The sequence below is a fragment of the Anguilla anguilla genome, chromosome 7 (genome assembly GCF_013347855.1).
Source record: "Anguilla anguilla isolate fAngAng1 chromosome 7, fAngAng1.pri, whole genome shotgun sequence".
Taxonomy (NCBI): domain Eukaryota; kingdom Metazoa; phylum Chordata; class Actinopteri; order Anguilliformes; family Anguillidae; genus Anguilla; species Anguilla anguilla.
In genome coordinates, this window is record NC_049207.1 from 46,714,407 (window position 1) to 46,742,071 (window position 27,665).

General features: G+C 47.5%; 1 protein-coding gene across 1 annotated transcript; it reads right to left on the reverse strand.

Moving 5' to 3' along the window:
- Window positions 1–485: 485 nt before the first annotated feature.
- Window positions 486–26,887, reverse strand: LOC118231231 (transcriptional enhancer factor TEF-3-like). Its single transcript, XM_035424874.1, has 11 exons — window positions 26,646–26,887; window positions 15,736–15,800; window positions 14,199–14,261; window positions 10,668–10,802; window positions 10,130–10,173; window positions 9,259–9,320; window positions 8,239–8,369; window positions 7,843–8,016; window positions 4,455–4,595; window positions 3,906–4,058; window positions 486–1,908 (listed from the first exon to the last, which is right to left on the reverse strand). Exons 1-11 carry the CDS (start codon window positions 26,650–26,652, stop codon window positions 1,795–1,797), a joined length of 1,089 nt encoding a protein of 362 aa, XP_035280765.1. The 5' UTR covers window positions 26,653–26,887; the 3' UTR covers window positions 486–1,794.
- Window positions 26,888–27,665: the final 778 nt, after the last annotated feature.

Sequence of the window (27,665 nt, forward strand, 5' to 3'; positions counted from 1 at the left end):
GTGCTTTATTTGAAGATGTTATTGAATGTTGTGCATTTTATGCACTTTATTGTATTGTAACGTATTACATAATGATAATGTGTTATTATATTAGTGATGTCGCAGACAATGGACCTGATAAAGCCAATATTGATTTATAAACTTCATTTGCACAATGAGCTAAACGACGTAAATAATTACCAGTTAAATACCTGCATTCTGGAGTCTTGTTTGGTTTTAGAAATATAATGTATTTAAGCTTTTGCTGAAAAATTGGCTTTTTTGTTGGCCCTTTTCTTAACTGAATATTTCAACTGAATAATTATATAAGTGGAGGGCAGGCTCAATCAAATCAGTTTCATTCTTTCAGTTGACCGCCTCAGACAAAACCAAAATTTAATGAGTCATTTTCACATCATTTTATTCATTTTTTACTTTTTCAAAACAAATTTATGCCCAACAGTAACACCATTTGGAACAAAGAACAACGAGCCAAAATGTAATTCGTTTCCCCCCCCCCCTTTTTTAATTAATCAGGGCCAAAAATGATGCACATCGAGTCAAAAAAATCTAATAATTTCATTTGACAATGAATTCAGCTGGAAGAGTGAGTTAATGTCTGTTCATCTGGTCTTTAAGTGTTCAGTGATGCCTGTACAAAACTTCATAAAATTAATCACTTTCTTGTTCTCTCCTTGAAAATGAATACACATATCTCTTGCCAAAGAAACATAACATGAGATAACAAACTTTTTAAAACAATATTTAATGTAATAAAGATGAGGCTTGTCAACTTATTTGACATTTAATAACAAATTTGTAGACATGTCTTGTCTATCTTTGAATACTTGCCACTTACTTACAAAAAGCACAATCAAGCAATACGTTATCATATCAAGTATCACATGACCAGGAAGGACTGTTGAACTTACCAGATCCAGTACAGTCCACTTTCACCCAGAAGTAGATTTCTTCAGTCATCACCGAATAACTGCGGCTCAAGTCAGTACAATTAATATTAAGTACACTGCTTATTTATGTTCATTCAATGTCACTACCTAACATGACATTATTTTACACCTGAAACACAACCAAAATGAAAACAGATACCATATACTGTATTTCAAATCAATCATCCTGGTTAGTCTTATTTTTCACAGTCAGTCTATTTTCGTGGCAAATGCTGTTCTGTGGACCAGGGTATTTAGGACCACTAATCTAGATTATGAAAGCAAACTGACCGGGAGAAAATATGGTAGCCGAGAGGGAGAGAGTTCAGCTTTCAATTTCATTCTGCAGAGTTCTTGTGCTCTTGACGCGTTTAGCAATTTAAACATGACTCCCACTAGGGGGCGCTCTGAACGCTGTTCTCTTAAGCTCCCTGACGATCAGCCACGCATTTTGTAACTGAAAAAATGAGGCTATGAGAAACAAGTGCTATGAAAATGAAATGAGGAAAAAACAAAACAAGAAAACAGTCCATGCAATGTCATGAGGGTTTTCCTTCTGCAGTAAAAAAACAACAATAATAATAATAATAATACTAATGAACTGTGGAGATAACTTGCTCCTCTTCCTCATCCCAGTGCAGTTTTTTTTTATTTCCTCTCGGAATATTCCAGAACAGCTTTGTCCTGATTTAGCTTCCTCAGATTTTTTGTGTTTTTCGGAGACAGAGGCGAGACCCAGAGTACCCTGTTTGGGCCCTCGGGGCTCAAAGAGACGCAGGAGGTCTTGGGGTTGGCAGACTGCTGCAGAGGTGTGAGTGTGTGTTTTTGAAGTAGTGGGGTTGCCAGATTGGCACGTTCCGGTGCTTTAGTCTCTAACGAGTCGGTAGATGTGGTGCTGGGCTCCGTGCTCGCTGGTCGACACCTCGAACACGTACGCCACGCACAGCAGAGTCTCCAGTGTGTCTCTGTTCGTCACCACCTGCCGGGAGAGAGACCGCGCCCGTTACCTGATCTCACCTGCGCCCGCTCTCACCCGTCCAGGGCTCATAGCCAAGAGTACTACCATGCCCTAGGGGAGGGATCTCAGATGGGAGGCCTAGAGGGCCGCAGTGTCTGCAGGTTTAACTCCAGTCCTGGAGGGCCGCAGTGTCTGCAGGTTTAACTCCAGTCCTGGAGGGCCGCAGTGTCTGCAGGTTTAACTCCAGTCCTGGAGGACCACAGTGTCTGCAGTTTTAACTCCAGTCCTGGAGGACCACAGTGTCTGCAGGTTTAACTCCAGTACTGGAGGGCCACAGCGTCTGCAGGTTTAACTCCAGTCCTGGAGGGCCACAGTGTCTGCAGGTTTAATTCCAGTCCTGGAGGGCCACAGTGTCTGCAGGTTTAACTCCAGTGCTGGAGGGCCGCAGTGTCTGTAGGTTTAACTCCAGTCCTGGAGGGCCGCAGTGTCTGCAGGTTTAATTCCAGTACTGGAGGGCTGCAGTGTCTGCAGGTTTAACTCCAGTCCTGGAGGGGGCGCTGTGTCTGTTGGTATTTATGGCTTACCTTCATTGGCATTTGAGACCCCTGCTTAAGAGGGTCCTCTCTGAGTAATATCACCATGGTGATTAAATAATAATGATAAAATGATAAAAATAAGAATAATAGCTACAACACAAGCAAGAATTAACATGAGAATATTGTATCATGTTACAGTGTCCTCACCTGTCAAGTCATTGCTGCCAGTCTAAACAAGCATTACACATACAGAAATCCACAGGGAGATATTTGGCTACAGTTCTTCACAATGGAAACGGTTTTATTTTACAGAACTGTTCAGGAATGTATACGATTTGCGGCTATCATGTTGTAAGTGCTACTGTACAGTGCTGTACACAACATGCTAGCACATGCAGGCTAAAGTTTTTAAACTCTTCTGGTTGTTCATAAACTTTGCCTTTTGACCCCTATGTGACCTTGGGCGTCCGACGCCGTGCTTGTTTGTCATTCTCTGTCTCGGTTAACGTGAGTCACTCCGTCTGGCTGACATACGGTCTCATTGTCTGCCGTGAGCAGGCTAGACGTGCCCCTTGTCCCCCCGGATTCATAATCACATGCTGGGGAGGAGGAGGGCTCTGCAGGGTCGTCATGGTTACAGTTGGGCGCAGTCTACACAAAAATCACAATGGGCTCCCAAAACTCTTAATGCACTCGCTTTCTCAATCTGACTCTCTCTACGGGTCACAAGGTTCTAATGACAAAGCACAGAGCCGAATTAGACCTTTCCTGCTATAAAGACACCTTTGACAAATACAAATGGCCCTTCTGACTGGACCTTTTATTTAGAGCGGAAAAAAAACCCTCCAGGCAGGGGACAGAAATTTGATGATGCGTGGCACCTTCTGTCTAAAAAGAATTTCCCTTTGACACAGAGACATTTGCATTTAGCAGACACTCTTACATTGCTTTTACATACAATCCGCTTATTGCTGGATATTTACTGAAGCAATTCCGGTTAAGTAACTTGCCCAAGGGTACAGCGGCAGTGCCCTGCCTGGGATTTAAACGCACAGCTTTGGAGCGGCAAGGCCAATTTCCTAGCCAATATGCTACACTGCTAACCAACTGTGTGATAGTGTGGTACCTGTAGGATAGTGAAGGTCTCTGTCACAGTGTACAGAGTACAAAAGAATTCTATTCTGTGAAGGTTTGTCACAATGTAAAGAGTCCGTAAGAATCCTTTTTCTGTGAAGGTCTCTGTTACAGTGTACAGTGTATATAGGAACGCTGTTCTGTGAAGGAAATACCACTGACATCATAGATTCTCTATAGCAACCAGATGGTCAGCTCCCGCAGTTACTTCTGTCTACCTTACCTAATCACCCTAGGATACTGAAAGTCCCGTGTTTGGTGTTACCTGCACGGCTGAGAGGTTCTCTAGCACAGTAAAGAATGTGTGTGAGAGCAGAGAGCTGTGATTAAGGGGGACGCCTGCGTTACCTGCAGGATGGTGAAGTTCTCCAGCACGCTGTTCATCATGTACTTCTCCGGCAGGTGCTTGAGCTTGTGGATGAAGTTGATCATGTACTCGCACAGCGGCGAGCGGTGGATCCTGAACACGTAGCGGCCGTTCTCCAGCCTGGCGTACTCCGTCTGCGGAGACGCGGGAAACGCAGTGACGTTCACATCAAACGCATCAACTGAATACGCGGGTCAACTGAAAATCGGACCCTGATTTCCAACTTCTGCTCTTCATCAATTTCATTAAAAGCCTCAGTCATTTTACCCATGATCCACAGCTGCAGGTGGCACATCAGTCTGTTCCCAAACCAAAGCACACAGCGGCCATGACTGAATCAACTTAATTGTGTACTACTTGAGTATACAAGTTGCTTACAAATTATATACCACTTGTATACTCAATAGTAGGCAAGTGAGCTGATTCAGACACAGCCAAAGTCCTGCATCTCTAACCACTCCCTGTGCCTTCAACCCCTAACCTTAACCATAAATTCTCCCCACTTGTATTTTTTCAAAACCCTCCCTTACCTCTACTTTTTCCACCACTTGTTTGCCGAAGGAGCAGACCTTCGTGGAGGACGTGATGATCATGTTCTCAGAGCTCTCGTACTGGCTGGACACACCATAGAAAGCACTGCTGTCATCATGGATGTTGGTGCTCAGGTCCGCCTGTGAAATAGGCCCCAGGGGAAACAAAAAACACAGGTTTCAGAAAGAGGCAGAGAAAGCACGTTTTAGAATAAAACACGGTTAGGCATGGACACAATAAACCTCTTTCCATAACTTTGACTCAGACGAAAGCAACTGGAAAGATTTTTACATTTTCATTGTAGCAGTTTAGGAACTGGGCTTGTAACTCAAGAGATTGCAGGTTCAATCGCAATGTGTCACAGTCAATGAGCAAGGTGCTTAACCAGAACTGCTTCAGTAATTATCCAGCTGTATAAATAGACAACTTGTAAAACCATGATTTATTTAAGTGCCTTTGGGTAAAAGCATCTACAAATAGTTTCTCTTTATCTTGGTACAAGCAATGAGAAACATTTTTTCCTTTCTGATGTCACAAGAAAAAATATTTAAAAACCGATTCCCCGAGATTTGCCGGCGAAGAAGAGGAATCCAATATCAGACGGGTCGAGATGACCCCTCCAAAAAACACTACCTCTTTCCTCGGACAGAACTGGGTTCACTTTCTCTAGGCTGCCAATCCAGCCCACTGCACACCCATGATGCTCTCTGTTTTTCACAGCTTTGTCGCCGAGTGAACCCCCTCCCCCCCCACCGCCCAGTCTGATGGTGGGATATTGCAGTCCGGGGGCACGTGAGTCCAAGCCAATTAGGAGGGGGGAGGCGTCACCCGGATCATTAGATGGGACAGCCAGTCCGAGTTTACCAGCACCCCCCCCAACGTTCTGCCTCGTATTTAATACAACCGAGCCGCCTCTTATTTCCCCCTCGCCCCCCCCCCCCCCCCCCACACCCCCCCAGTCCCGATTTAATTCCTCCATTTGTCTTCATCTCCTCGGCCCCTTAACCTTCCCCTCAACCCCTTCTCCCGCACTTTTAATGGCCTGCAAGGGAATTCATCCAATTACGAGCCAGATCCCACAATTTCCTAATCAAATCGCCCAGGCGAGGGCCCCTGTGTTACAATTCACAGCAGCCGGCCCAAATTGGATTCCCGGGGCACTTCAAAGACGGGGAACAATCTGTTAGGACAGCGCCCACCGGCGCAACTGGGGGAAGGCGGGGAGAGGCAGGCCGGGAAATTCAATCCAGAATGCCATCGCTTTGGAGGCCAGCCAGCCGCCTGTCAGCGCTGCCATGCCAACCCGCGCCTAAGGACCCCCGAAGGGCAGCCCGACGGTTTGCCTGCGCTGGAGAGAATTTTTCTCCCCCGCTCCGTTTCGGAAAACACCTAAATCAGCTGCGGCGGAGGGGATGGGAGGATCTTTGAGTGCTCTGTGGGAGGGGGGCTGGCTGCTGGTTTCGGGTTTGTATTCATTTATTTCAGTTTTTTTTATTTTGGTGTTTGAATTATACTGGACAAATATACCATAAATCTGAAAAGAAGAGTCTGTGTGTGTGTGTGTGTGTGTGTGTGTGTGTGTGTGTGTGTATGTGTATACATGTGCATGTGTGTGTTTGCGTGCATCTGTGTGCATGAATGTGTGCATGTGCATGCCAATATATGTGTGTGTGTGTGTGTGTGTGTGTGTGTGTGTGTTTTTGTGTGTATGCCTGCGTATGTGCGTGCATGCATGTGTGTGCATGCATGCCTGTGTGTGCGTGCATGCTTGTGTGTGTATGAGTGCCCGTGTGGGTGTGCGTGCATGCATGTGTGTGTGTGTGTTTGTGTGTGTAAGTGTGTGTGTGTGTGTGTGTGTGTGCGTGTGCGCGTGTCTGTTGGGGGGGTGGTACAGGCCAGGCCCCAGAGGAGGGGGACAGGTGTCCCGGCTCAAATTTCCCCTGTGAAAGAGAAGCCCTGCGGCTCTCCCTGTTCACATGATGTGCCCTCTGTACCCAGCACACCCACAGGGGCCAGAACTCAAACAGCCAGGGGCTATCTGCATAGTGCTCTACAGTACTGCTGCTCCACAGTACAGCTGCTCTACAGTACAGCCCTACTCCACAGTACAGCTGCTCTACAGTACTGCTGCTCCACAGTACAGCTGCTCTACAGCACTGCTGCTCCACAGTACAGCTGCTCTACAGTACAGGCCTGCTCCACAGTACAGCTGCTCTACAGCACTGCTGCTCCACAGTACAGCTGCTCTACAGTACTGCAGCTCCACAGTACAGCTGCTCTACAGTACAGCTGCTCTACAGTACAGCCCTACTCCACAGCACAGCTGCTCTACAGTACAGCCCTACTCCACAGCACAGCTGCTCTACAGTACTGCTGCTCCACAGTACAGCTGCTCTACAGTACTGCTGCTCCACAGTACAGCTGCTCTACAGTACTGCTGCTCCACAGTACAGCTGCTCTACAGTACAGGCCTGCTCCACAGTACAGCTGCTCTACAGTACTGCTGCTCTACAGTACAGCTGCTCCACAGTACAGCTGCTCTACAGTACTGCAGCTCCACAGTACAGCTGCTCTACAGTACAGATGTTATACAGAACAACAGTACAGCTGCTCTACAGTACAGCCCTACTCCACAGTACAGGCTTCTTCACAATTCAGGCTGCTCTGTAATAGAGTCATGCTCCACATACAGGCTTATTGTTACTATCTGCAATAAGGACCTACTTCATAGTAAGGGCTCACTATAAAATAAAACTGCACTGTAAAGTACAATCCTGCTCTGCAATAGGGCACAATAGAGAAGTCAGCAGCTGAGCTGACACCTGAGGCACACAAAGACCAGACACAATGACTAGCCAGCGTTTAGGTGTTAAGGTGTACGGTACAAGAGCAGGTTCCTCAGATCAGGGAAAGAGTTCACCTCTCACCGGCTGGATCCCCCACACTACTGTTTTGTCAGAACCACTGGGGGGCCACTAAGAGCTTTGCTCAGCATAAACTCACTTATTAAACTCAGCCCCCCTCCCCCCCACCACCCATTTCATAAATCTGCTTATGAGGTAAAATAATACGCCCACATTCCTAGAAGATACCCTGCTGGGCCAAACAAAAACAAGTATGAATGTCCTCAGAACTGGGCCCGTCCACTCAGTAGGGGGATGAAGGGAGGGAGGGGGGGGGGGGGAGATGGATGTAGAGAGGTGAGAGACAGAGAGAGGGGGGGAAGAAGAGAGAGATGGGAGAGAGGGGGTGAGAGACAGAGAGAGAGGGAGGGAGAGGAAGGGAGGGATGGAAGAGAGGGAGGAGGAAGAGAGGATTGGAGAGAGAGGGAGAAAGACAGAGAGAGAGAGAGAGAGAGAGAGGTTACTGGACTCCAGTGTCTCTCACCCAGAATTTGACCAGGAAGAAGGCGTTGGCCGGTCCCTTCTCGAACAGCTCCTTCAGCCCCCCCTTCTTCTCGGGGAACTTGTCGTAGATCTGCCGCACTTCCACGGCCTCCAGGTATGGGTCGGAGAAGGAGGGGTTGGACTGGCCGATGTGCACAAACAGGTGCTTGTTATACTGGGGGAAGAGAGCGCGGGTGCGAGGGGGATTCAGACACAGGGGACACAGCACAGGCACAGGGAATTCAAACAGGGGGCATACTGTGCAGTACAGGGATGACAGGTGCGAACACACAGGTGATTCAGACAGGTGAATCAGGAGGCGTAGGATGCAGCATAAAGCCGGCTGCAGAGATCCAGGTGATTTAAGAGGTGCTGGACGGAGGAAGGAGAGACTCACAGTTTCGGGGTCCTGCTGGTGCTCCAGGAAGGCAGAGAACTCCAGCATGCGCAGCCTGGAGCTGGCGACGCTGCGTCCCTGCCAGGGGGGGGCGCCGGGGGCCATGGTCAGACCCGCTGTGCTCTCATAGCCTGCAGGGGGCAGCGTCACAGGGCAGGGGTACAGAGAAAGGGGTATTGGGAGACATTTTTCGCACTCCGGGTCTTAGAAAACTGAAATGATTAGAAACTATTTTTAAAAAAAGGCTAAATGCTGATGATCAATTATTTGTCCTGTCGTTACGATTTAGTCCAGACCTGTATTTTATTTGTTGCATTTTGACTTACATTGTTATATTGTGCAGCCTGCCAGAATTTGGCATGCAGGAGGATCCAAGTGATTTTTGGCAAGCACACGTTATTCATAAAACTGATACACAATAACCAGCTCTGCAAAGCAACAGCCATTTATTCTATTAATCTTATGTTCAGCATCTTCTTTGGCATATCTCTGCATCCCACTCTCATGTAATGGCTACAGTAATAAAAACATTTTAAATTTTTTTAAAAATTCATAATAATGCATAATGAATACAGAAAAGGCCATTCAGCCCATCTACAGCAGGCTCATCATTTAGCTGCAGTCTAGAGAGCATCCAGCAGTGGGACATGCCTGGACCTGAACACCCTCAGGGTCGCTGTCTCTACCACAAGGCCCGGGTAAAGCTGCTCCATGCACCGACAGCTCTACACGTCCTGATATCCATGTGGAATTTACCTATCCCCAATTTCCACCGGTGCCCTCTTGTTCTACTGACAGAACTCAACCGGAGCAATCCTTTGTAGTTTACTTTGTTAAACCTTTTTTATAAATTAATCTAAATATCTTGGAATATGAAGCTATGTTATGAGACTGTTAATGAACCCATGTAAAATAGATCTTGATTTTTTGATGAATTCATTGACTGACTGACTGACTGACTGACTGATGGTTAGATTGATTGACTGATTGATTGATTGATTGACTGTTTGATTGATTGACCTGTTATGGGAGGGGGTCCGGACGTCTGAATGCCGTAGTTCTGTGTGGAAAAGGGCTTGATGCTGCAGAGAGAAGAGAAAGTGAAGCTCCGTGTCCACAACCTTAACCTCAACACTTCCCTCAGAGCACCTGAACACACATACACACACATGCGCGCACACACACACGCACACACACACACACACACACACACACACGCCCACACCAAGGACATTCCACTGGGATGATATTACACAAACATATAGATCCGTAAAAACCTAGTGTGAGAAATGTGTGAAAGAGAGAGGCAGAGCGGGAAAGAGAGAGAGCAAACAGAGAGAGAGAGAAAGGGTGAGAGGGACAGGTAGTGTTGGATCTTAGGTCTGAATACGAGACCTTTGCTGGCCTTGAGAACAGCTCTAGGCACACACCTTGGTCTATTTACCAGCAGTACAGCTGCGCTACACACAATCCAATACCTTTAATGCCTTCCACTCAACGGCAGCTGTTCCAGCTTTTCCAGCTGTGCAACGGCTATGAAAGAGCATAAAGCATTTGTGCTGTAACCTCGTTTAATGTTCTGAATGGACCCAGCCAGAGATTCAATAAACACACTGGCTGGCCTTCATCGTTAGCTCCAGAGCTCTGAATCTCACAGAAAACAGAGAAAAAAAACGTGCATGCGTGCCTGCATGCGGGCGTGCGTCTGTGTGTGCGTGTGTGTGTGTGTGTGTGCGTGTGCGTGTGTGCGTGTATGCGTGAGCCATTTCTGCTCCTCCCTCTGGAAAACAGACTTTGCTCAGGGTTTGTGTGACATGATGATTTCATTGTGAAAATGTGTTTTAGGAAACGCGCTGTTATTTATAACGATAGACGGATTTTATTGACTTACTCCTCCGGGCCAGTTGGCTGCGCTGGTAGAGTGCCATGCCAAAACTGCAGGCAAAAAGAAACACGTAATCCATTATTAACCTTACAGCACACACCAGATTACACCCAGAGACAGCCCAGGGACCAGCCAGAATTACACACATGAGCTGAGTTTCTACTGAAACTTCATAATGTTAGGACTGAAATCATTAACTAGCTTAGAAGCCCCCTTTATCCAGAGAAATGTACAGCACATTTTCACATTCATTTATACAGCTGGACATTTGCAAGAGCAAGATTAAGTGCCTTGTTCAAAGGTATGGCTCCAGTGTCCCCCCTGGAATTTGAACCCACAGCCTCCTGAAATACAGAACAAGCTCCTAAAGCTCTACACCGCATTGCCCATGGTTTGTATGGCACATAATCATAATCATACACTCCGGCACATGAGTCTACCTCCTAAGCTTGGTAATAAAAGCTGCCCTGTATTAACTGAATATTATATAATCACGCAGCGCTGTAAGAGGGTATCGGTATTTGAGGCAGGCGCGGTTCCTCACCCCTGTGGCAGAGGGGTAGGCCGAGCGGGACAGTCCGTGCAGCGCCATCTTGTTCTGGAAGGCAGAGGCGGAGATGATCTGAGCAGAGGACATGCTGGCCATGCTCTGAAGGGCTTTGTCTTTGGCCACCTGGTCCTGAGGAGACACGGGGCGGGGACACAGACATGGGGTGGGGACATTGGGCAGGGAGAGGGGGTGGGGACATTGGGCGGGGACAGGGGGTAGGGACATGGGACAGGGACAGGGGGCGGGGGCCGGTGGCAGGGACAGGGATTGGGAACAGGGAGTGTGGATAGGTGCGGGGACAGGTGCAGGGACAGGGGGCGGGGACAGGGGGCGGGGACAGGGGGCGGGGACAGGGGGCGGAGAGCCGTCAGCACCGGCAGTGGCAAAGGCCCGTTCCTAAGAGCACCTCATAATACTTTTTCTCTTTTTTTTTTTTTGTTACAGTGTAATCAGTAAGTATCATTTTACACACCCTGAAATCAGGAAGTATTCATAGACACACTGAAATGAGGAAGTACTTTTATGCAAGTTAAAACCAGGAAGAGTTTGCATTTTCACACCCAGACACCGGAATTACTGATGCATAGAACAGTTGTTCAGATCTCACAATTGCAGGAGAGACCTTAGAGTACTGAGACCAGGTCTAACACAGTACTGAAATACTACTGGTATAATAATAATACTGGTCCAAATACTACAGGTCAGGGCTCACTGAGAGGTCCAGAGAGGGGTAAAGGGAGGTCATGAGATGCAGTATTTATTAATAATATGATAAGCGGCTATATATAGTATGTGTATATCTGTACTGTGTGTTATGAATTTTCCATTGACATTTGCTTAAATTATTTAAATTCCACACGTGAGCCTGTCATTGGCTACATTTCATTAAGGGGGTGGGTCACAGAAACGCGGGCTCTGAAATTTTGGGACCCGCTGCTAGTCGGGTCAAGTCTAGACAGCAAGTGTAATCACGAGTATATTTGGCGTGCACAGCCTGTCTCCCCAACATCAAAGTTTCTGATGCTCAAATGTCCTCTCCGTACTCAGCGGACTGTCTGTCCGTCCGCACGGCCAGGGCCCCTCGCGTAGCTGCCCCAGGCTCGGCCAGACGCCGGGCCTCCTGGAACCCGGGACCGCGTCGTTGTCAAGGGCGCTCGGGGCGAGAGTAAGGTTTTACTGCCTTGGCAGCGCGTCGCTGGCGCTGACAAGGAGACCAGCGCCCGCTTTCTGTCACGCCAAGGTCGCGGGGAGACACCGCGGGCACCGGTCAATGTGGGGTGCGAGTGTGTGCGTGTGTGTGTGTGTGTGTGTGTGTGTGTGTGAAAGAGAGGTGGAGGGACACAATGTGTCACTGAAAATACCACATAACAGAGCAGTTCTCCCTCACTGTTCTGCTGTATTTTTGCCGTTTTATTTTCGCAGTCATTTCCAGAGGGACTCTCACCCGTAAACTTACTCCTGCAGTTCTGACGCACAGTCCATTTACACAGCAGGGTGTTCTACCGAAGGGGTTCGGGTTAAGGACGTTTATTTAAAGGGCATTACAACAGGGCTTCCTCAGCTGGGGAATCGAACCCGTTACCTGTGAGTAACAAACTCCAGCCCCCCCCAACACTACACCACACCGCTCTCAGGACAGGACCTCGCAAAAAAAAAAAAAAAAGTCCTGCTCCCCAGCGGGAGACTGAAACACCACGAGCTCCTCCGGCCCCCGGCTCCTCTCTGTTCCTGGAAAGGACGGTATTTAGAGGGGCCCTGACAGAGGATGCCCTGCGACTGACGCCCGGGGAGCGCTGGCAGCCGAGCCGGAATGGCCGCCGGCCAAAGCGATGGCCAAACGAGACACTTGACCTCACAAAGTGGAGACAGACACGGCAGACACAGATGGGCCAGGGGAGGGCTCCTCATATTTACCTTGCGGCATTTATAAAAACGCTCTTACCCTGAGCGACTTTCACAGCACACGCTCTTTAAATGCTATCCCTTTATTTTATTGATGAACAGGTTCAGGTTAGGTACCTTCGCTCGATGAACGAAACCCAGGAATAAAACCTACAACCTCCAAGTTACAAAACCACTTCCTTAAACTGCTCAACATTCTGCACAGAGCTTCATTGCAGATCACATGTCCTTCCCTTTCGGTCACCCATATGTGTTTTTGGAAGATAAGAGGCACTCATTTTGACTTACAGTTGAAGGGTTCAGTTCCTTAATTACCCATCATACACAGTAATTTTGCCCAGCATGAATTACTTACAGACTCACACTTTTTTTTTTTTCTGTTTTCTGATGCCTACCATACACAAAGACTAGGCCATTCTGCTATGCCATAAAACTCTTATGTAACCAGGCCATTTCCATCCTTTCTGTTTTGCAGTCGACATTGGCTAGCCCATTCCTGGATGCAAAACAAAACTGACCTCACAACATTTTAATTTGGCATTTTTGTGATTTGTTTCTCCCTTCGAAATGCTACAGCAATGGCCCTGTGAAATTTTACTAGCTGGGTGTGCTAAAAGGGTGCACAGCAAAAATAGCACTGAAAATAGCACGGTATATTACAAACTAACTAGATTAATTCATTTAAAACCATGTTGTGTCTGCTCTCTACAGTAAATTAGTGACTTGGAAATGCATTTAAAGTTGTGCAATATTTTATCAAAGCAACGGAAAATAAACATGTAAATGGATAAAACGTAGATTTCTCTTATTATGACACTCACCAAATGCAAGGCCTGGAAAGAATTACACAGATAATTAATATGTTATGTGCAGTTTCATACCATGCACAAAAAAACTAGAATGTTCCTCAATATGATGTGCAGGGCTATAGGGAACAGCAGCTGACACAGGCAAAGCAGAGAGCCGGGAGTGTAGTTCACTAGGCCAGATGCGCTTGAAAAACAATACGCATCATAATAAGCCCTTGAAGAAATTCCTTGAAATTCTATGATTCCACTCGCGGAAAGGCATGATTAAGAGTCTGGATGCAGGCTAAAACGCGCAGCCCGCTACAGTTTAGCAAACGTGGAACGTGGAACGCGAAAGTGTGGAATTACCGCGAGAAGGCTGAAAGCATCCCTGCCCTGCACTGCTCAGCCATTCCATAAAAAACCCACAAAAATGTCACAGAACAACCAGGCACTCACATCAGTGTTTTTTTTAGGCTCAATATTTAATCTCCTTTCCACTGAAGCCAAAACATTCCAAAATGATGCACCACGTTAATAGTTGGGTGTGGTCAAGAACCACAACAATGGTAATGTACTTGGACACACCTCATTATGAATATTAATAAAGCACGAGGTGGTTTCTGTCATCAGCCAGAGCCCCCTGCAGTTAGGAGGTAGAGAAGGAAGAACGGGTGCAGGAGCTGGCCATGTGGTTGGTCTAAAGACCCTGTGGCCACACCCCCTTCTATGCCACCCAAACAAGCGTCTCACAGCCCACAGCCCACAGCCCCGCCTACCCATCCAGCAGAGGACACAACCCCCCCCCCATCCCATCCCTCTTCCCTCAGCGCACCTTCAGCTTCACCTGGATCTCCCTGGCCTTCCGCCGGGCGAGCACCTGGATGTGGCTGGACACCTGTGGAGGAGGAACGAGGGTCACCCACAGCAGAGAACCACCCTGTGAATGAGTTCTGCTTCCGCACACAGCTTTTATCCACTTCCAATCACAAAAATACAACACAGTCGTATTTATTTTAAAGGCCAGTAGGTGTCTCTCTTTCTCCTGATACTTCCAGAAATGTAGGCAATTTCCCCCAAGCAGTTTCCAAACCTGAAAATTGTGTACCAGGTTCCCCGCTATCTCCTGTAGCAGTACCTACATTATAATAAAATGCTCAATGGTACTTAAAGGTCCCATGCAAAGGTTTAAAATTAAAACAAGCTGATAACATTACAATAAAAATGAACATCACAACAGTACATGTTATACCACAATATTACACTTCTTACAAAGCATTTTTTTAGAGGATTAACAATTATTACATACTTTAATTTATTATCAGCGCGTTTGTTCATTTAATAATGAATGATAATAAATCCACTACAGCACAATTTCTGACAACTATACTTCCTAAGAAGACATCTCACAGGCCCCTGCAGTATGCCCGGCCCAACCGTGGAATTCCGAAATGGTGTCGCGTGGAAGGAGTTCGGGTCAAGACACAAGATACATACTAAGAAAATATCTAACTGTAATACTTTCCATTGGCGGTCACACCAGTTATATTAAACACTGTATTTGTTGCACACAGCGGTCTGGCCTCGTTGTGCATGCAGTTGTTTTGGCATATGTCAGAAAACCATTTGAATTTCACATTTGGAGATATCTGGTTACGATTTTAGTAATGGCTAGGTCGTATTAAATGTATTCGCTCGTTATAGACCGTGGGGGCAGAGAGTTTTGGGAACCCCACGCCCAACAGCACGTGTTATCCACTTTGGGGATCAGCGCGTAACAACCAGCTGATCCATAACCCGATATTTTAAGAGGACGGAATTAATGCTGGCGATAAAGAGGACCCTGTCGCACCACACTGATATTAAATTCCATAGCCCGTATTCAATAACAAACGACACCCCTGTTTTTCCGCGCCCTATTTCCGTGGTTATTATTCTAACACGTTGACTCGAGCCACACAAGGTGGGCACGGGTTTATTCCGACATCCAATCCTGCCGCATCTGTGCTTCTCGCCGGCGTAAATCACCCCCGGAGTTCGCCTTGGCTTTCACTGCGGAGCGGCTCGGCTTTACACGGAGTTACACCCTTGTCATTGTCGGTTTCGTTGCGTCTCTTTTACCTCTTTCATTGTAACTCTCTTTCCTATTCGTTGTTCAAAAAGATTTTCAGTTTTTTTCTTTTTCCATTTTATTATTTATATACCATTATTGTATTATTTCTTATATATTTCTTGTAATGTTCGTGTTTTTTTTTAGATCACCTTACATAAATTTTAAATTTCCTACATGCAATCATTTGAGTGCGCATTTTGGTAAGCGTGCACATTTTGCTTCTGTAAATCTGAAGCGCAGACGTCCGCGAGCTTCTCACCTGCTTCCTGGTTCGCGTCTTCCCCGTTCTCAGCTTTATATACCTGGCGATCAGCTCGTTTCGTCCTGAAAGAGGCGCACACAAAACAAAGGAGTCTTACTAGTCAAGTCTCCTTTTCTTCGGGAGATTCACGGGGTACATTTCAGCTACGTAATCAACAGACAAAGATCCCTTGGTAGAGATACAAATACAGGAGCACATGAGGTGACCAAACTCCTACTCAACCTTTTGCTTTCAAGAATATAACCTACAAAATTAAATTATAAATCCATCTCATGTTGGTCAATTGCAGCAACAATTTAACCAGTGTTAAGCTATAAGTATAAGTAATAACCATTACAAAAAGAATGATGAAAAAGTTTTTTTACGAGATGGTTATTCAACACAAGCGAATGACAGGCATGAGAATATGACTCTCTTAACAACACTAAATATAAATGTTCGTGGAGGGAAAGTAAGCTGTGAATGCTTGGCTTGGTAAATTAGATGAGAGACCGGAAAGTGCGTGTGTGCGTGTGTGTGAGTGCATATGTGTGTGTGTGTGCGCGTGTGTCTGCGTGTGCAGGTGTTTGTCTTTCTGTGTGTGCGTATGTGTGTGTGTAGGTGTGTGTGTGTGTGTGCACATGTGTCTGCGTGTGTAGGTGTGTGTGCGTGTATGCGTGCGTGTGTGCCTGGTGTTGTGTCTGTGTGTGTGTGATGAGTGTGTGTCTGCGTGTATGCGTGCATGTGTGCCTGGTGTTGTGTCTGTGTGTGTGTGATGAGTGTGTGTCTGCTTGTGCATGCGTTTGTGCGCACGTGTGTCTGCGTGTGCGAGTGCATGTGTGTGTGCGTATGTGTGTGCGAGCGTGCGTGTGTGTGCGCACGTGTGTGTGCGTGCGTGCTTGCGTATGTGTGTGTGCAGGTGTCTGTATGTGTGTGCATGTGCATGTGTATGTGTTCATGTGTATGTGTGTGTGTGCGTGTATGTGCATGCGTGTGTGTGCGTGCATGTGTATGTGTGTGTGTGCGTGTGCAGGGCAGGGCAGGGTGTTCTGAGGTACACTGGTGACAGACAGGGACACACAGAGGCAGAGAGCAGGTGAGCAGTGTGGCCGTGTGATCCCGGGTCGCCCTGAGAGGAGGCCTCCAGCCCGGCCGAGCCCAGCGCGGACGGGGACCTGGCACCCGGAGAGCCTCCTGGCAGCTGGCCTGTGTGTCAATGTTTATAGAGCATGCCTTTACGCCCGCACTAAATCACTGGCCCGCGCCCCGGCCCGGGCTCTGGTTACAGGGCAGGGAGGTGGCGGGACGGACGAGCATGTGGTCAAAGTAGCCCCGACCCAACCCCGTCGCCAGCCGCGCATCTTCCCAAAAACGATGCCCTTGCCCCGGTCGCGCTCCTCCGCCGGCCCCCGTAGGACGTCAGGGCCCGGGGGGGGCGGTGTATCTGAAGGAGATGAAAGGGTGTGAGGCCGTGAGGGTGCAAGGCGAACTCTGTGACACCTCTTTCACACGTCCCTCTCTCCCTCTCTTCCCTCCATGGGGAGCGGGTTATCGCCCAGGGTGACGGGAGAGGCCCCCCTCGCACCACAGGAACAAGCAGCGTGAAGCCTTCCTCAAATAAGGGTGAAGAAGCTGAAAAAACACAATCTCTGCAGTGTGGCAGCCAATCAGAGTCAGGGGAGTGATCCCAGCCAATCAGAGGCAAAAGAGTTATCCCAGCCAATCACAGAGGGGAGTGACCCCAGCCAGCCACAGGCAGATGAGTTATCCCAGCCAAGGGATAACTTTCAGAAGAAGCTTTCTTCAGAAGCTTTCCTCAAACAAGGGTGAAGAAGCTGAAAAAACACAATCTCTGCAGTATGGTAGCCAATCAGGGAAGTGATCCTGGCCAATCACAGACAGGGGAGTGATCCCAGCCGATCACAGAGAGGGGAGTGATCATAGCCAATTACAAATAGTTGAGTGATCCAAGCCAATCACAGACAAGTGAGTGATCCCAGCAGATCACAGATAGGGGAGTAATCCCAGCCAATAACAAGCAAAGGAGTGGTCCCAGCCAATCACAGACAGGGAAGTAATCTCAGCCAATCACAGCCAGGGGAGTGATCCCAGAACACCCAGAGCCAGTAAATAAAACCGATCAAATTCACCTGAGAACTCAAAACATTCCCTTCAAAGCTTCCCCATTGGCAATTTGCTGTTCTGTGGTACACAAGTATAATTTTCCATTTCTCTATAATCAAAAAAACCCTGAAATAAGCACAAAATCACGCAAAAGACTTAAAGGGAAAAACAGGTAGGAGGGACTTCTTGGCCCCTTGTTGTCATGTTAAAAAACTAAAAACAACAAAATGTCTGACTTCAGGAAGTGCTTCAAACTTCTCCAGTCTCAGCCTCTTCATGGACTGCTGAGGACACTGAAGCCTAGCTGTGTCTCTCTGCCTCCACACAGAAAATAAATGACACAAATGCAACTTCCTGCTTCGCTGGCCCCGCATACGCCTCGCTGAACAGACGGCTGGTTCCCCCTATTGTGTCTGACTTTAATTAGCTGGGCTCCTGTCCTCTCCTCTCTTCAGGCCTATCAAGCCTTCCCCTCTCCTCCCCTCCACATCTTCCTTTGTGTTCGTTCTCATTTGACTTTTTTTTCTTTTTTTTTTTTTTTGGTAATGAACCGTCGAGCATTGGCTTTTTATCTGACTTCGCACCCGCTCTGCAATCATTGGGAAAATGTGCACGCGTATTTTCAAGTTGCTTTCAATCAATTTTTTTTTTTGGTTTTTCAAAAGTTTTAGGAGTTAATTTTTTCCACCACGTTTAGCGTTTCTCTAGACATAGACTGTACTGCTGAAAGTTGATGGAGGTTGCTGCTCAATATGCAATATGTACGGTAAGATTTACAGCACATTCTGTTTCAGAATGGAAATATATAATCTTCAAAATTACCTTCTGGTGTCAAGTCAGGTCAATTCTGAAAGTTCTAATATTACCTACAGATTATTCTCTCCTTCTCTCTTATGATCAGATGTTTTTTTTCTGAGTATTGGTCTTGATTTGCCCATAAAGTATTTACAAAACAATTATATTTTCCCACTGCATGACCTCTCAACATTGTTAATACTTGGATTGCCAATGAGTCTCAGATAATTAACTAAATAAATACAATAATTTATCCTGCTTGGAAAGCACAAGTTCTCCTCCAACGTCCGACACTCCTGTTCCAGCCACAAGCCAAGCACCTTAGATAATTTAGCATAGTTGGGTATGGAAGCTTACTAGACCACAGGAATGTTCAGAAATCATGCAAGCTTATGTACAGACACTTTGCAGGCCCACTGATGGCCTGTTAAATGCTTGGTCTTTACATGTTCAGGACCGACAGTTCACCATTCCAAGAACACTGAAGCTAGAATTCATGTACCAAGTTCTGCCATCAAGTTAAGGGAAGGAGTCGAGTCACACAACCATGAAATCACAAAGAATCTGGAAGTGATCAGAACTCTTGCTCCATTTTGATGTCACAGTTATGCACGTTTGACATCACCAAGGAGCTGAGCTCTCAAAGCTCTGAGAGAGGACAAGCAGTCAAGGCCATATGAAGCCCCCCCCCCCCCCCCCCCCGTCTAATCACACCCCCTCAGGGTCAGATAAAGGTCAGCCGGCTGATTTTGCAGGTGGTGCCGGGCGGGGCCAGGGCAGTGTCATGCGCGGGTGACCCATCCACCCCCCACCCCACCCCCCTGGGTCCCGGCCTGTAATAAATCAGCTCCTCCCAGCATGCCCTGCTCTTCCCCTGGCCCTGGACAGCCTGGACTATGCTATCCTCCCCGGCACATTCCACGCATTCCAGCACTCTGACTGCGCAGTGCAGTGCTTGCATCTGCTGCTGTACACAAAGGGGGGGGGGGAGAGAGGGGGACGGGGGGATGGGGGGGGGGGGGGCAGTCACAGCGCAGGCTAACACATGGCCTTAGTGCACAGAGGTGTCCAGCTTACTGCACAGCCAAACCTGAGAGGCCTTGGGGCTGGTCAGAGGGGAATCTTTGCAAACTGTTGTTAATGTGGAAAGATGATCTAATACCCCACACACCTGCTGATTGGAAAGAAGAAGAAAAAAGCCTCTTCAGTAGGCCCCCAGCTGGGACACATGCAGTTTGGGTGGATGTGGACTCTATTTCTTTAACCATTCTATAAGTTAATTCAGTTCTCATATACAATAACAGGCCAACAAAATAGCCAAACCACAGCAGTACAAGGCGGATGCGTAAAACACAACTCAAAGAGAAACCACATTTGTACAAACTGCCTCAGCATGTAGTACACATTCTGAAATGGAGCTGGGCACACAGCACAGTTCTACTGTATGAATTTCCCTTCAGGGATAATAAAGCTGAACTTGAACTTGAACATAGAGTGCAGCATTCAATTGAAATATGGATATGGACAAATGATTTCTGAACTGTAATGTATGACTCTGTCCACCCTCTACAACTTAGTTCATGCTCTCTTCTCAGAAATACGAGTTATTCAGGAGTACACAGAACTACACTGACACACAAACACATATACTCACATACGCACACACAGTACTGGTGCTTGCTAAACAAAGGCTCAGTAACACACAAGGATAGGCCCATCCCTGTCACAAACATTTATGCCGGCCACTGAGCCTCCTCCTCCTGCTCCACCTCCTCCTCCTCCTCCTCCTCCTCCACCACCGCTGCACATGTTCCCTTCACTCTGAGGAGAAAACAAAGGTCACATTTACCAGGTGGAATCTATTGGTTGTGTGCGATTTCCCCTCCGAAATCCCAGAGACAGGGTTCCCAGTGGGCCCATCTTAACCCGGCCAGCAATCGCCTGTCCAGCGTACACAGGACTCCATGACACTCTCTCTTTTTCTCTCTCTCTCTCTCTCATGCTCACTTTTGCACACTCACTCCATCCATCTTTCTCTCTCAATTGCATTATTTCCATCACAAAAGAACCTGTGTTGGTAGAGCAGTAAACACACCGATGACGGTGACTATCTGTCGCTCGGAAATCCAAGTTCTCTCTCCCTTCCTCTCCCTCGTGGTCTGTCTCTGCCAGCTCTTTCCCTCTCTGCCATGGCTTCAGCCTGGTGCAGGAGACACCTGACGGGCAGGTATTCCGCTTTGCTTTTGGGGGTAAAAACAACAATAATTTCCTGACACATCCACAAAGTCACTGTCTGGTGGAGCATTACTCATAGAAGGCATTCCTACAGAAATAACAAGAGTGGCCTCAGGCTGTCAGTCCATGCAAACAATGCACATCTGCACCCCGATTCCCCAGTGGGGTGCTGCAGTTGTACCTTTGAACAAAGGCCCTCGATCTGAATTGCCCAGACATCAGGACTACAGGGCTCTTCAGTGCTCCCATTTTAGGAGCATTAGCCCCTGAATACAGGAAAATAATTTAGGAGCACTTCTACTAATTGGGATGCAATACTGTGCTCCTAAAATTTTCAATTTAGGAGCACGTCTGCTCCTTGATTAAAAAAAAAAATGCCAGCATAGAGCCCTGTAAATATCCACCAGTATAAAAGGACTGCAATTGAAAAAGTAAGATTGCAAACCCGTGCCAGACACAAACATCTGCTACATTCCTAAAGGCAGGACATAAATGTAACGAGAAGAAAAAACAACAACATCAAACGGCCAGGACGGCATTAAAGGTGACGGGCAGCGGTAGCTTGGGGGCCTAGCGGGGGATTTATGTGCCACACCTGGGAGAACAACAGAAGGGGCTGGATAGCAGGGGGAAGGTCATCATTTTTCCTAAAAGTCCTGGCGCTGCCCACATGTGCAGCCGAGGGTCAGGATTTAGGATAGGGTTGCTGGCCCGGGGCTAGGGTTACCGCCCCGCACATGTGACCGTAAACTTCTGAGCCTCCGAAGGGGTTCGGGTGTCAGGCCCCGACGCCCCCCTCTCAACCGCCCGTAAAATTAGGCGGGACCCCGCATCCACATACAAAAAACCACTGGACACGGCTGCATTGGAAAAATCTTCCTTCAAAATCCTGGAATTCCCCATTTAAAAAATTTTTTTTTTTTTAAAAAGGTGGGGAAAAATCGTTCTCGGAATAAGTCTCAAGGCAAGTGCCGTTGCATAAGAAGTCCAGAATATTCCGTCAGAACTCTGGAAAATGCGTCTCCAGGATACAAGAACAACAGTATACATTTCCAAACATAAAACACTCAATCAAACCTAATTGAATGGACACAAAATTGAATCTCTCGCCTCACTGGTAAAATTAGCACCTTTGTGAGGGGAAGCGTGCTTTTCCATTCGCTTGCCGCCTGCGTCTGATACTTAATGTCCGCTCCGTGACCTCAGTGAGGAGATGTTTTTCTCCGCGGAGTCTCCACGTTTACAGGACCGTCTCGGCGAGTTTCGGGAGAAAAGCGACGGAAAGAAAGTTACAGTTGTGTTTGCTTGAATGAGAAAAAAAAATGCCTGAGAGAATTTGTAAACCTGTCAACAGTGCAAACGTGGCGATTTTTCATTTCGGAGCAATTTATCAGATCAGACACCAGGACACAGAGCAGGAGCAGGTGTTGGACGGCACTTAGTTATTTAATTAAAATGTGATAATAAGCCAGCTATTTTAAATAAGCACACCCCACCGTGAAGCCAGAAACAGCCAGTAGGCTGATATAGTGATGTGTCCTTACAAGCAGCACTGATTGGTTTAATCAAAATATAGCAAATAACCGCATAAAGAGCACACATGGAAAACCCAGAGTGGGACAGGGGGACCAGGAAGAGAGAATTTTTAGACGTTCCCTTACACCATTACCTTAACCTGCTAAAAACACTTCCACCCTCTTGTGTCTGATGTTTCCAATATACATCCACCTCCATATTTCCACTTTTATCTCCTCTTTCCCTCCCCTTGGTTGTTGTGCTAATGGTTGGTGGGGTGAGCGGGTGGTTAACAAATTTATCCTCACAAACAGGTAACATCTTGAACCTGCGTGGACTCCAAGTTCAAATTCAAATGTAAATTCAAGTTCATTGTAGGCCTACATCATTTCAAATAAAAATCTTACAACAACAAAAAAACTCTTTCAAACTCATAATCGATACTGAATTATTATATTGCACAGTTGTATCTTGCGCAATTGTCTATTCGTTGGTCTTCTTTCCTAATAAATATGAACATCATATTTCTGATTGCTTCAGGGAATACGCAGCCGAGGAGGCAACGCTAATTTCTGAATCGCATAAAACACGCCCGAGAGCTGACATCAAGAAAGAAATCAATTCCTCGGTGCGGCCGCGGCTCGTGTTGGCTTCGCCTGTTGCGGCGGAGAAGTCGCGGTAGCCGAGCAATGTTTTCCTTGGCAACGGCTGTCGAATCTCAGACCACTGTACAAAAGTACAGCAATAAACAGAGGGATTTGTAACGCGAGGGAGATTATCGTTAAAATGATTGATGCGCACTCTTAACAATAACGCAGGAATGCTATGAATGCGAACGAAACGTGCGACAGAGGCATTCCTTCCTCATCGGGAATTCTACGCCGAACGGAACGGGAAATCATTAGATATGACAATTCCTGATACAGTTACAGTGGAGAAACTTTAGAAACTCATTTTAGGCTGCATTCATGTCTGCGTACAGACATAGTTGTAATGTTTCATTAAGTGGATATTTTCTTTTGTTTGTTTTGGCTTTTTAACTTGCCAAAACCTTTCAATATAAATTTAGGAAAAACAGATTTCTTCAGTTTTCTTCAGATACCGGATTTTAAAAAGTCACATTTCCTCCTTAACTGTTAATTTTTTGGATTTAGATGTGATTTAGATTTTTTTTTTAATTTAAGAAGGGATGCTCTTTGAAAAGGCAAACTGCGTAAACCACAAGACATAAAAATAAATAAATTTTAAAAAACAAAAGCCATTTGCAAACTGAGCTGAAATTATCGAGAAGTAATCAGCTGAATCATCAGTTAGTCATATTGGAACAGAAGATGGTGAAAAAGGATTTCATGAGAAGACACAATCCCAGCACATCCCAACCAACATGAGAAACAGGGGCTGCCGCCTGGAATACTGGTTTTTCCAACACATACTTACAACACGAACACACTGCATCACAAAAATAACCATCCGATCACCAAAGTTCCTCCAAATGCCAAATTAGACGACAACAATTCAGAATACAAGCCTGTCCTTCACATGGGCCTTGGAGGCTTTGCGGACATGGAAAAAACAGTGCCGCTGTTGTCCTGATTGTTTCCACACCCTGCGGGGTGGAAGCTCCGTCTCCACTCCTATTCCCCGTCCGCTGTTTGCTAACGGGGTGGAGCTACAGCTACGGCCTGTGCTCCCACCAACAAACAAACCTGACCTCCCTCCATAAACACCTGCCATTTTGACTGCAAATTCGCCATGCTGAAAAGTGATTCACTGCAGAATAAAATAATGGACGCAAGTAGTGGTATCGTTTTATCAACATGTGACGTTTCCACCAGCAAGCTGGTTTTGTTGAAAGTTTCGCGAAGTGAAGCTGTTTCTGCAGTGCAGTTATGCATGCCGGCTGAGGAAATGTGCAGCATGCGTAGGCCTGTGATCTGGTGCATAAACTGCGTCTGTCACGCCTGCAGACACTGTGACCTCCATCTCCATGTCGTTTGTGTCCTGCAAACCCTCAGAATGATCTCACAGAGTTGATTTTACACACTACAGAGCACGTAAGCATTTGGTAAAAGATTTAGCAAACAAGCAAGTTTTTTCAAAGGACTTGCGGTGGCTTAGGCCCTGAAGTGTAAGCTCGACAAGTCCCACCCTTCCTGATCTTTGATTGGTTGCCGTGCATGTGACACGCAGTCACTCTGTACACAGAACAGATCTGAGCTCATTCTCAAAGTTCCCTCAGGGTGCTGAAGTCCAGGCTTGGGACAGCGTTGGATGCTCTCTAGTTTGTGGGGAATGGTGAGCCAAGAGTGATTCAATGGCCTGTTCTCCTATATATTCTCTTTTCCTATGCTAAACAAGGCATCTTACATACGACAACTAGCACTGACTGGCTGAGCATGCAGAACGGTGCTACTCAACTCCAGGTCCCGCAGGCCGCAGTGCGTGTAGTTCTTGCTCCAACCGTTCGCTACACTTCACGACTGAGTTCACTTTCTGAAAGGGGCGGTCATACACAATACAGTGCGGCCCACAGAACCTGGAGTCGAGCAGCGCTGATGCGGAACAACCAAAGTTCGGCAACCGCAAGCAGGCGAAGCGTAGCGGAACCCGTGCTGACGCGAGCCACGGTGTGGGGTGTTTCACCTCCATGTGATAAACGGGCGAGGGCTGGAGGGGCTGGGGTAACGCTAGGAGCAGCTGAAGGTGAGCTGAAAGGCAGACGGACTTACTGACAGACTGACGGACAGGGGGGCTGACCTCGTTTCTGCCAGGGGGTGGCGAGGGGTGGAGGGGTTGGGGGATTGGGGGGGGGGGGGGGGGGGGCGGGCAGGCTGGCAGTGGGAAGTTGGGGGGGGGCTGGTAAATCACAGGAATAGCAGGGAATGGAGTGAGAAGCATAAAGACATACAACAGTGACAGGTGTGGAGTATACTCACACAAGCACACACACACAAACATACACGCACATGCACACTCATTCTCAGACACAGACACAGTCATACACACACACTCACACACACCCATACAGACACACTCACACCCACACACACGCTCTTTCACACTCACACTCACACACACACGCTCTTTCACACTCACACTCACACACACACACACACACACCGCCAGGCCCTGCTGTCAGGCAAGGCGCACGGCACCACAAGTACCTCTGTGTTTATTTGTTTCCCACCCCACTGCCACCCCCCCCCCCCCCTTTCCCAACACGCTCAAAGGGTAAACGTCTATTCTGGTGTAGAGTTACATCAGCGCAGGCCTTGAACCTGACTCTCAGCATGCATGCCATTCCTGACGAGCTGTGACAGCCTCCCCGGCTCGCTCGCTCGCTCCCCACTGAACCCCCATAACCCCCCCCCCCCCCCCACCCCACCTCCCTGTGGAGGAATATCACACCTGCCCCCTTCTCCACCACCTGCCCCCCAGCCCCATTATTGCAGGCTTCATACGGCTTTGAGCCAATCACAGGCCCCCCTCTGACAGACAGTTTACTCTGCTGTACGGCCTAAACTCCGCCCACACTAAGCGCAACGTCCAACCATCTCCCCGCCCTGCGTCCACTGTCCAAATTCAATAAACTATTTTGAATTTACTACTGTACGCACGCGCACACACACTACCATCACCAGAGCCAGCGATAAGTAAAGGTACAATCAAATCTGTGCCATCGTAAAGCAACATACAACAAGACCAGCAAAACAGCCAATCAACAGTGTTTAATGTGCCTTTAAAGGAAGAATGGACTCAAATATGCATTTGCAGCTTTTGATACAAACACCCAGAGAATATCAGCTGTAAATATCCTGCTCGTCAACAGAGCACTCTTAAAATATTTAAAATGATAACATCAAAAGAACTTTGTACGACTAATGCCACTTCCACACATTTTCAACACTGGAGTCACAGACTTTCCCACCCAGTTCTCTGCACTGAATCATCTTGCAAGAACCAGCCTCTCATTGGTGGACAGGACAGGCATGCTTGCCTCTCATAGGTGGACGGGCATGTTTCTTTTTACCTGAAATAATTATTTGAACCAGGTCTGGATATTAGGAGAATAACTGTATTTAATATTGTAATGGTATTGTATCCCATAGAGTGGAAGGTGGGGGAAAGAAGATATCGGGACAGGAGTGGATGTTTTTTGGGGGTGTTATGGGGTGGTATTGGGTCAGGGAGGAGGAGAGGGGACGGGGGCTGAGGCGTTCTGCGTGCGGGGGTTTGGGAGTTTGGGGGTGGAGGCGTACCGTACATCTTTCCCTCGTCGGAGAGGATGATCTTGCGGCGGCCGCAGGGGGGGTAGATGGCCAGCGCCTCCTGGAAGCTCTGCTCGATGTCGGGGCTCCACACCCCCTCCGCATCGTTCTCCAGCGGCTTCTCCAGGGCCTCGCTCAGATCCTCCCGGCCGCCCCCCGGGGAGGGGGGAGGAACCCACTCCGCAGACGTGGTGGGGGGCTGGGGGGGCCCTCAGGATTTAGGGATGGGGAGGTGGTTGGGGGGTGGGGGGTGGGGGTGGAGCCAGCTGTGAGCACCTGGAGAAAGCACACCCATACAAAGGCGAGGTCAAATCAGTGCCATCATAGATCTGTGTGCCACACAGCCTGTAGGACTTGCACATCACCCCATGATTCCAGTGTGATTGATGTTATGCGGGGGAACAGACAGAGATGAGGTTCTCTAAAAAACACCCAGGTCAGATTAACACTTAACTCAACACTGTAATAACACCCAGGTCAGATTAATGCTTAACCCAACACTATAAAAACACCTAGGCCGGATTAATATTTAACACAACAGTATGAAATACCCAGGCCAGATTAAAATACACCCAGGTAAGTGAAATTATTGTTAGTGCAGATTGAATTGTCAACTGGCCTCTGTAAGAGTTGAATACGACAGTTGCCCTACCACAAAAGACCAAATTTGATTTTGTTGATATTGTTGGCAAAACACTGACCCTTGTTTGGCCAGGAAATTCCTGATTGTGATGAATATTCATGTTGTAAGCCATAACAGTCCCAGATTTTCTGACCGAGAGACTGACCAATAGGGTTAAATAACGAAAGCTCTTAATTCAAGTGACCCCCATCCCAGACCTCCCCTGCCCCCTGCCCCCTGCCCCTTGCCCCCAGAAGTTGCCCCCATGGGCCACTTGCAGCTGCCTGTGCTCCGAGTCTGGCTAATCCCCCAGCTGCTGCAGCAGTCAGAAGCACATTCAAAATGAAAACAAAACAGCTGCACCAGACCAGCCCGTGTGCCTGTACCAA